This window comes from Zerene cesonia, chromosome 7 (genome assembly GCF_012273895.1).
Source record: "Zerene cesonia ecotype Mississippi chromosome 7, Zerene_cesonia_1.1, whole genome shotgun sequence".
Lineage (NCBI taxonomy): Eukaryota > Metazoa > Arthropoda > Insecta > Lepidoptera > Pieridae > Zerene > Zerene cesonia.
The window spans coordinates 2,706,986-2,718,415 of record NC_052108.1 but is presented as its reverse complement, the minus strand read 5'-3'; the positions used below and the strand labels follow the sequence as shown (position 1 = coordinate 2,718,415).

The 11,430-nt window shown below is 35.1% G+C and overlaps 1 protein-coding gene across 1 annotated transcript in view; it reads right to left on the bottom strand.

Moving 5' to 3' along the window:
* LOC119828195 overlaps nucleotides 1-11,430 on the bottom strand; it is a gene marked incomplete at its 3' end in the record, with an annotated part of 143,980 nt that overhangs the window by 74,434 nt on the left and 58,116 nt on the right. Inside the window, exons 5-6 of the mRNA XM_038350296.1 lie at nucleotides 2,441-4,835; nucleotides 4-407 (exon numbers count right to left, since the gene is read on the bottom strand). Of these exons, the coding sequence (XP_038206224.1) occupies nucleotides 4-407; nucleotides 2,441-4,835 (2,799 nt within the window). The remainder of the gene's footprint in view (nucleotides 1-3; nucleotides 408-2,440; nucleotides 4,836-11,430) is intronic.

The window sequence follows — 11,430 nt, the reverse complement described above, 5'->3', positions numbered from 1 at the left end:
GACTCCAATTATCTGCTTCTGCTTGATTCCTCTCGTCCTCCTCCAGAGCGCGGCTGTCCTCGTCCAAGGCGACGCGAACTTTATTCACCTCTTCTTCTATTTCATCAAGAGTCGACTGGTTCCCTTCAGCGTCTTCAGCGATCTTCTCGAAGTCTAAAAACAAGGCCTCCCCGAAGCTGTCTGTTTTGGAGTTTGAGGATTCCGTGTCACCGTTGGCTACTGGAAACTTCGGTATGTAGGAACTAGTACTAAAAGGAGGCGACTTCAGGTCTGTGAAATGATCTCGCACGGGTTCCCCAACATAGGGGCCCCTGTTCGAGAAAGGAGCACCGGACTCGACGGAATTGGTCGGAAAACTACAGCCCGCGGGGCCGAACGCTTGAAAACTCGCTTGGCCCGGCTCCAAACTGCGAAATGAGAAAAGAAACGTATTAATGTAGAACGCAGCCGTTCGTTAGAGAGGGACGGTGGTAGAGTTAGTTCACCTTCATAAATTTCGATGAATTATAGCGTGAGTGATCTGGACTGACGACGCCGACATATCGATTTGGAGAAGTTTGACATTATTGGTAACATAACCCAAAGTATAAAAGTCCGCGACTCGTCGGGAAGTCATAAATCAAATGGTTTAATACGCTTGATAAATGAGCATTCGATTTTACCGATAGTCACAAATAAAATTTTCCTAGCATGTCATTCCGCGATTTCATTCTATCCTATCCTTAAAAGGAAAACGAGTCCGTTGCTTTATTAGATTAAATTGCAGATCAAAATAAATGTTGTTTATAAAGAAATAAACGTGAGTTGTTACTAAAAACACGCGATTAAAAAGGCAACAATCGCATCAGATGTTCCCGCTATAAACTATGGGTGGCGTGCTGTGAAGCACAACAGATCCAGAAATAGTTGTTGACCCAGTAACTACTGGAACGCGTATTTCCGTCATCAACTTGCCGACTCGAGTACCAGAGACACACCAGAGCTGGTTAATTACTAACGAGATTACATTAGCCGATCGGAACTGTGATAGAACATTTAATTTTGTTCCTTGGGTGGCAAACACAATAAAACGTGCACAAAGATAGATCGGAACGCGTCGAGAAAGGCGTTTGGAAGCATTTGGACGGACAATTATTAATATCTCATTTATTTATATGTGTCTACTGTCTATGGAATATGTAAATTCAAGGTTAACAAATGTAGAACACAAGATATTTGTACTTAATGAATATAGTTAAAAAAAACTTTTAATGATGAGTTAGACGAATATATACGAACCAATACATAAACAGATCATAATAATAAAGTAAAAACATAAAATTATTGTGTAGTCACCAATTCTTGAAGTGTACAAAGTTTAAAATAAATCTGTTATAAATCGATTAATCGAATTAAATCCGTTTAAAGTGGGTCAAAATCTAGTCTAAAGGATGAAGCTAATAAGTGCGTAATAAAAATAAAAAATTAAAGTACTAGTAAGTATTTAATCTAATAGTAATTCTAATTCAATTGTCACGTTTTGAAATATGTTGATAACATCAATGTTACATTAAATACTTAGCGTTATATTACTCACAATTCAAATGTCGGCCAGTCTATTAGAAATTGATCCATATTTCTACGATTTAAAGAACTTCACAATAAAACTGCACAAAGCGATATGCAGTACAATTTTAATCCTTGCGCTATCGAGACTGAAAATGATTCAAACAGCAAACTGAACCAATGCTGGTGATGTCAGACATATGAAGTACGCAAAATTAGCACCAAGCGCATTGATTTTAAAATCGATTTACAAGTATTTAATGGATGTGTGATGCAAAACTCCTATTCCCAAATTAATTATATGAATTGGCCTCTTTTACGATTAATAGTCGTAGTTACAACTAAGCTATATGTACAGCACGAGCAGTCCAACTGGTAAAAACTATACAGCCACTCATCAACTCACATAATATAACAACACTAAGGGAACACGTATCTATCGAACAGTAAAAGAATTTTTCGAAATCGGTCAAGTACTTCCAGAGATTACCACGCTCAAACAAACAAACTCGTCAGTTTTATATTATAAGTACAGATATAAAATAAAGTCGTGTTAATACAGTTAACAATGTGTATGCGAATATTCGCTAAACGTTAAGGAAGCACACAAAACAAATGAGTAAACGGCACAAAACATTAGAACTTGCTCTAACATTTAAGACCGGCCAACGCTACGTTCACTCATCAAAATAATGGCCGACTGCCAAAATTCACTTCACTCCTCTATAACAACCGGTATAAAGAACAATCACCCTTGCACAAAATACATTCTCGGGGCATATTAGTATTAAAAAAAACAATAATTTAGGCCGATTTAAACGCTTAATTTACTGGGTGTAATATGAGTAATTTATGCACGACTACTATTAACGAGCGTAAAAAAGCAAATACTCACTTGGATGTCACTGACCGCATCTCATCAATGGTTACAGGTTGCGTTTTGTAGCGTTCTTTATCCCTATTTTTGGATTTGGACGTTGAAGGCAGATCTCGCAGAAAATTATCCTTTGTTAGCGCCTGTTCCATATCTTTAATTCTCGATGCGATGGAAGGGAATTGTTTCTGACTATTCTCGTCTGTTGTTTCGTTACCGTCCCACAGTTCGTTGGGACCGTTTTCTAAATTCTCATCGACTTGTCGTCTGCGATTGTTTAAGATAGATAATAACTCCTCGTTGACGTCACACACTAGACTCATAGACCGTGGGTTCGCTTTCGGACGAAGGTTTCGTCGTCTTATAACCGCACTAGGATAACTTTCATCGGAGGGAGAGGAAAGATTTAAGACTCGCCGCGGTCCAGCCGCTAGTAAGTCGTTCGGTTCGCTACTGAAATTAGTCGCACTAGAACTAGCGTCGTTGTCGGCGCAGAACGACAACCGTGGGCGCGGGGATTGGCTGCGTTCCCTAGTGAGACTTGATCCTCTTTGCTTTAATATCGGCTTCACTGCCGTCTCACATTCGGAGCCTGAATGGTCGGATGTTCGCGATCTGAGCAGTGAAGGCCTACGGGAGCTTCTGTCGTCTTCGCTCAAATCGAAACTAGAAGCATGCCCTTCGTCGCCAGATAGTTTTTTCGATGATTTTAATATTGGTTTTTTGGGAAGTTCTAAGTCGTAATCGTCGTGATCTGTTGATTTTTTTTTCAATATTGGTTTGGGTGTATCTAAAGGCAAAACGTCAAGACATGGTCTTTCTTCGGAAAAACTTTTCTTCTTAAGGATTGGACGCACCGCATCCTTATCTTCTTCTCGTTCTATAATCTCAGCCCCACCCGCAGCTGCCAGCAGCACGGCTTGGGCAATGGAAACATGAGACGATGTTGTGCTACTACCTGAACTTGAATTCGATTTTCTTTTCAAGATCCCGTGTGGTTCTGGAGATCCGTGAGATATGTCATCATTGACATGTTCTTCTTCTTTGCTCATTTTCCTTTTTAAAATGCCATGGATCTGACCATCTGGAGACCGGTTACGGACTACGTCTTCCAAGGATGAACGTCTGTTCTTGAGGATTGGTTTACATGTATCTGGCGATCCGTCATCGGCGAATGAGACTTCAGGGCTGCAAGATCTGCGTCTTGCAACTTGGGACTCATCTAAACTTCGACGTTTCTTTAGGATTCCTTGACGTTGCCTGCTTTCAGATCGACAACTACGTGGCTCAACGACGTTAGGTGAGAAAGTTACAGGCGGTGAAGCAATAGAATTGTTTGGGGTATTAGTAGCAGCAGTATCTTCATGAATTGATTTTCTCTTCAATATAGATACAGGCGTAAGATGAGACGTCGACGAATTATCTAGACGGCGATTTTGACTAGACGAATCATTATTGAGATCAGAAAACATTGCACTTTGCTTTTCAAAGTCGATCAATCTCTGAGCTGCTGCATCTATATCTTTTAATCTTTCTGTTACTCCTCTATTTTTTGCAGGTTTCTCCTGAATGAGGCCATAGTTAAATGTGTGGTTATTATTTTGTTGCTCGGAGGGTCCTGATACAAAAAGTGTATTAAAATTCGATTCTGATGGGTTAACATTTAATTTGTTACTATTTAAATTATTTGACAATTTGTTAACTCTATCTAATGTTTGTTTAGTTAATGCAGCTAGACTATCCATTTCCTGTGAAAGTCTAGAACTTGTGTGTGTTCTAACAGGTTCATGAAGCGTAGACATACTTTTAGAGTCTGAAGAATTTTCTAAGCCCTGAACGCAAGTATTAACTTTAGAATTAATAGGTGAGTTATTATCTAAAAGTTTCTTACTAGACGTATTTCTAGCATTACTTTTTTCTCTCATAGAATTATCTAAACTAGTCAGTCTTTTTTTCGAACTATGATACCTTTCATTAGCACTTTCATAATTCTTTTGAGCTCGTTGTGTTCTATCGTTACGGTTACTTTCAGAATCACTCTTTGCCTTTTCTGGGCTTTTACGGAGAGATCTATTTTTCAACCGTTCGTTTCTTAATTTCGTATGCGTGCTGTCAGTTTTTGATGAATCCTTTAATGGGTCTACTTTAATAGGCGAAGTAGACGTACGGATAATTTTATCCGGAGTTCTTTTAGAAAGAGGTATACAACTAGGTTTTGAACCAATTTCTGAACTACGTCTTCTATCTGAGGTTTTAAGAGGGGCAGTGGTACTCGATAATTTATTCGTTGATGGTTTTATACCAAATGTTAAACTAAAAGTACTTTTAGGAGAAATTTTGGAAGACGGTAAGGAGGTATCAGTCTTGGAGTTAGGTGCTTCTAGGGATCGCCGGTTTCTTGTTTTTGTGACGATTCCTGTAACAAAGAAAAATTACGTCTTATTGTTGCGAATTGTATAATGTTCTTATACTAATATATTATAAAACATTTTAGACGGAAGAGGAAGCTATTGACCTGTTTACTAGCATTGTTCGACACAGGTTCAGTGACTGCATAAACTGAATGTACAGTTTCGCGCGATATGGTCACTGAAGCCATTGTAAACGATCTGAGAGTAACGCGGTCTGCATTGTGTAATACAATAGCCATGTACAAGGTTACATTGCAAATCTATTCAATAATATGTTTACAATAAATCACAGAATACTACGTGACTTACTGATACAACAAGTTTAATATCAATCAATCATACATTATAGATTCATAATCGTTATGGACATTCTCATTAACATAATGCACACTAACACAATGCATATACGTTAAATAAAAAAATTCAAAAGACAGATAGCGATTCAATTAACCTTATCAAAAAATCATATAACACCTTACACAGTTTTATTGACGTGTTACATCAATATGCTTATTTTCTGATGAGGTGGATTATAAAAATTACCTACAACTTGTTTAGTGCAAACTGAAAAACTGTGACTATCTTACCAAACTGGGAATGGGATCATACAATAAACTAACTAACTAACTCAGTTCAGTCCACTCCGACCGCAGTTACATTATATATTCCGAACTGTACATTGTGATTATAAAGCTAACACTACAATCAACATTCCGACAGTACAGCCAAATGTACTGTGTATACCTTTCCACACAGGGCAAAATTGATTCCCATCAGAATACACTGGAATATTCCCAATAGAGATGCTGGATGACACAAATTCTAAGTGAATCCATTGAACACCAGCTATTTCGAACTATGCGGAGAATGCGATGGAGAATAACTCGTAAACCCGTACTCGTTTATTTTGTAATGTCACAGGTCAGCAATACCATACAGTATTAAAGATCTCATTTGGTGATTTATTCGTCTGATATCTATTATATTTATATCTGTTTTAATCGAACGTTTCGTTTACGCAGATAAAATTATAACTGGAATCTAATGTCATGAAAAGTAATTTTCGATAGGTACGTCTTAAATAGAGATTGCCAAGCACTGCTTGATATAGCAGGTCTATTAATATTTATACCTTAATTATCAGTAATAATAAAATAATTTACGATTTATTAGTCAAATGAAACGCACGCTTTACAATCATTTTCGACGTTATGGAATTTTAATTTTTAGAGAAAGAAATATACGAAAACAGCCAGACATGGCAGGCCGTATAAACGAACCGACCAGTGCTTTGTAATCAAACGATCGCATTGCAATAACATGACGAACGAGAGGCTGCTACAAAAACAATTCGATATCAAAAAGCCAAAACACTAAATACACAGCTCTTGGAGTTTCGTCTGTGTCAAAGGATATTGTTACAGTTGATTTTTTCATAAACGAATCGGCGAGCGTTTAACAATTTCAGGTGAAACACAAAATCTGACACTGAAAGTTCCCAATGAAAGTTTTCGTGTATTTTATTGGCGTACTTGTTAACATAACGTTACAATATGCCAAACGAATTTTTTTTTCATCATTTTTCAGCTTGTAAGAACAGTTTTAATCAGTATATCAAATTTTCGTCGTAACCATTCTTCAGTAACGGGAAATGCCAGGGAAAATGGACATATTTTTTCATATGTTTAAGCGTGTCCTTTAATATGCAATTTAATATAACTGTCTAAATTTAATAATGTACCTAATGTCTAAACACACGCGTATTACGCCATTAACAGTACACTCGTATTATGGACGTCATAAACTTTATTGTCAATTAACATTTGACACCAACGTTATGTTCTTACGTTAAGTTTAACTTATGTATAATTTTTGTAAGTCTCATTACAATTGAAATAGACAAGTGCTTAATAAATGTTTTCGAATGTCTTCAAAAATTTGTTATCAATTCTGGTTAACCGATTTGTATGATTATTTTTTCGTACTGAAAATATGAAGGTGGCTTTTTATTAAAAAAAATAATTTAATTCATATTACCGCGAAAAGAATAGATACTGAAGTCATATCCAAAACCAAAATTTATAATTAAAACGTTAAATCATATACAAAACAACATGCATATATGTAATATAAGATACATACGTAACGGAACATAAATCAAAAGCACGTGCTACCCTTTTCAAGTAAATACGAACATTGACGATTAGTTTCCCATTTATTATCACAGAATAAAAATATCTATATAGTCTATAACCGCGCAAGCTCTTTTCCCGCCCACACCCAAACCTCTCGACGTAATCGCTGTCTCCTATACAGATAAGCCCGTAATTAAAATGACATTTTAAGTTAAACCCCCGCCCTGGGACCCCAGTATTCAGACAGGTAGCTACGCATTAACAAATTAGTTTTCAATCCAATTTCTTGATATTTTAAAGTTTCAATCTAATTACGCATTAGTTACAACGGTAGCTAATATAACTTCATTACATAAGTAACTTCATCACCTATACTGAAACACTGTGATTATCCTACTAATATTATAAATGCGAAAGTTTGTAAGGATGTGTGTGCGTTTGTTGCTCTTTCACGCAAAAACTACTAAACCGATTGCAATGAAATTTGGTACGTAGACAGCTGGACAGCTGGAATAACATATAGGCAACTTTTTATCCCGATATTCCTACGGGATACGGACTTTCGCGCGTGAAATCGCGGGGCGCAGCTAGTCTTTACAGTTTATATGTTATGGGGGCAGGTGGTCAATTACACCATAAAAAATTATATTTCTATGCATATATCGAACCAATGAAAAGTACTACGGTACTACGAAATTCATAATTTTCAACCGACGAAAGGAGGATGTTATCAATTCGACGGTATTTATTTATTTATTTGATACCTAATAACTGTTTACTGGGTGAACCGATTTCTATGATTCTTTTATTATTTGAAAGCTGGTGCTAGCCATGTGGTCCCATTTAAATTCAGTCCAGTCCTGACAATTTTAAGGTAGCTCTATTTTTTGTTAAAAATAATAATTATATCAATATCGTCATTAAACACGCGATGTGGTACAAAACAAATTTATAAGGTTCCATTCATGAAATGGCACTTATATAGTCGTTATATTTAATAGGTACTCTTGTAAGGAAAACAAGGTCACAAAGTCGACCGTCATTTTAAGCGTTTAACGTTTGAATTTTTAAAATAACCGTCGTCCAACTTGTACTTGGAAAATTAATTAAAGCACGAAAATAAAAAGAAATTGTCCTAAAATACGATATTGTTCACAACAAAAATTTTAAACAGATTCTGAATATTAATTTTAAAACCTATATATATATATATATATATATATATATATATATATATATATATATATATATATATATATATATATATATATATATATATATATATATATATATATATATATATATATACGTTACAATCATTCCTCTCTTAAGTACTTGTTTTATCTATATTTCTATTCTTATCTCTAGCAAGTATTTATTAAAATAAAGCCTTCACACCAAATTGCTTATTGGAATTGCTTTTTTAATGTACAATTACTATTATATATAAAAATGAAAAAATAAGAAAATAAATCATTTTTCTCTTAAAGGTACATCAACGTTAATGTAAACCAAATATATCGATTCTAGCCCATCAAGTTCGTTCTTCGACAATCAAACATTGAAACTGCGAAATGTTCTAAACAATGCCAAAGGCACCTCAACCTCAGCAAACAAGTGGATATTAAATGTGGCCAAAGAATATTTTAAATTCCACACAATGGTGTAAAGGCGAAAACTTTAGCAATAAATGACTAGCAGAACCGCTTTGAGAACACTTAGCGGTCCTATAGATTTCGTAATATAAAACTTTTAGTAATACCGAAGAAACTTTTCGTCGTAAATATCTGAAAACACGATCGAAGACGCAAAAGTATAAATAGATACCTGGTACAATAGAAAATTCATAGGTAAATAAAAATATTATTCTTCGGAAACTTGAGAAAAAATAAATAGGTTTTAAGAGCGCGTTGGTATAATACTTACTCATTCTAGGTCAATTTTGGTTTATATTACATATAAATTTATAATATAATTTCGATATAAATACCATAACAATTCAAACATCGAAAGTTTTGGTTTTTTCAAGACTTGAGCACTTTATTTATTTTTTAATCATATAACTATTCCCGTTAAGACAAAATTAAAAAATATTTACAAAGGTTAACAAAGCTGTTACTACTATTTTCGGTAAGAAATTACAGACTGGTAACATCCGTTGACATAGCTTTGTGTACGTATTAATACATCCACATGAAAACGTTTCTTTGATACATACAAAAAAACAGTCAAGTGCGAGTTGCACTCGCGACACTATTAGGTTCCCTATAAGTAATCACCCATCCAATTTATCATTATTTATTGTTACAGTGGCAACAGAAATACATCGTTTCTACAAATTCCAACTGTGATACATCCTGGTGGTAGACGACAGATAGACAGACGGACAGCGAAGTCATAGTAACAAATGTCCCGAATTTATCTAAATTTGTCGTATGGGTACGGAACTCTATAAAGCATTATGCCAACAAACTCGAAACCATGGCAACCGATACAACCATTGAACAAGGATTGGATCATTACGATTCCCGGGATTGTACAGAAACGACGTCATTCATGGAGAAATTAACTGATTTTACATTTGAAGACAACAAGCTGAAGCTAAAGACATTATGACTAAAATATTTCTAAGGCAAAGTAAGGTAGAATCTTTTTCTATTTAATCACGCCAAAATGTATGTTTACCTAAATGAAAAAATTATATTTACGAATAATGTAGTGACAAAGAGTTTGCTTGAACACGCTAATCTCAGGATTCAGACACTATCTCGATTTGATTTTTTTTTCACGGTTACGGTGTGGGGAAACTGATGCCACTAGGCGACCTATATCTCTGTTCATTTTTCATCCTCCAAATGTAAAATGACAATGGTTCACACGGGAGACACCAACTTTGAAATGAAATAAATCATCAAAATCGGTACATCCAATCGAAAGAACTGAGGTTACAAAAACAAAAAGACTACAGTCGAATTGTAAACCTTCTTCTTTTTTTAAATCATTTGAAAATATAATATACCGAAGGCAACATTGTTGATGCTGGTCTTATTAGGTATATAATATTTTCATTTCCATTATATTTTTGTTAATAATTACGTACGAAAATTAACCTCAAAATTTTCATAAATCGCCATTCGCTAAACACGACGCTTCTACGCCTGAAGTACGGAAGCGCTCAGCGTTGCGACAAGTCCCAAGTTTACGACTTTAGTGCACTAAAGTGAACAATAAAAATATATAGAACATCCAACAGTACGCAGTTTTATGTTTCCAGCATATTACCTACTATAGATAACTATATTACGTAATGTATAGTATATACTAGACAATAAAACACGTCGATGAGCAAAATTTTAATAATCAAAATTATATAGGGTCCACTCGGGGTAAATATAAAATAAGGCCCATGACGTACAGCGAGGTTGCCTATTAGCAATATTTTTTGGATCTTCAGATACAATGAATGCCCCCTACAAACTCACACAATTAGGTACTTTTTTATATTAGTGACATTACTTCTTTAATATTAGTGTAGATTAGTAAATATGAAGATTGAAAACTACTTATAGCGACTCCATTACAAAATTTATTGCTTTGAGACAAAATGGAAATTTCTTTCAGAGATCGATTTCACCGCGATTTTAATAAATAAAATTTTAAAGCAATCAAAAACCTTTTAGACGCGCATCATAAACATTTCATCCAATTTGTGGTTAGGCTCGCTTCCAATCAATTATAAGTAAAAATAATACTACTAATGATGTGAGGTCACAGGTTCACGGCGTGCGTTGATCTCGAGTTCAAAATCCAGACCGAGCCACACATTACCCCTAATTCTGTGGGTAGATAAAAAACAATTTGATATTTCTATTACAATTCTTGTTTATAATTCTATACACTATCCATATAAGCTAATGCACCAGCAAAAGCGTTGTGATCTGAGCGAGAATCACTTTGCAACTAGGCATATATACCTAAATTTATTTAACACCTAAGTGCAAGTTTTATTACCAATAAATGTATATAACAGCACACAGATAAATATTAGTTCAAAATTAAATTTAACATTTTATAACGATTATATAGACTACAGTTTACCAGCGCGGTATTCAACCGTTCGAAATAAACTCTCTATGCCGTTACAGACTTAGAGAATACAATCACATAAATCGCACGTTATTTTCAATTAAAGTAAAGGGGAGATTACGTATAAAAATCGCAAGCTGTCAGCGTGGGCGCTCCTCGTCAAAATGGCACGCGCCTGATATTTCGCCCACTTCGCCCACGCTGGCTTAATGTTTAATGTTAATGCTTGTCTGATATTTCATATAATCTCAGCTTAGCTCATTTGATACCTGATACGTTCTTTCACCCTTTATCGTGCTACGTTAATGTACCTACAGATAAAATATACCACCGAAATCAGCCGAAATTCCGATTAAAATTATACATTACTTAATATTGT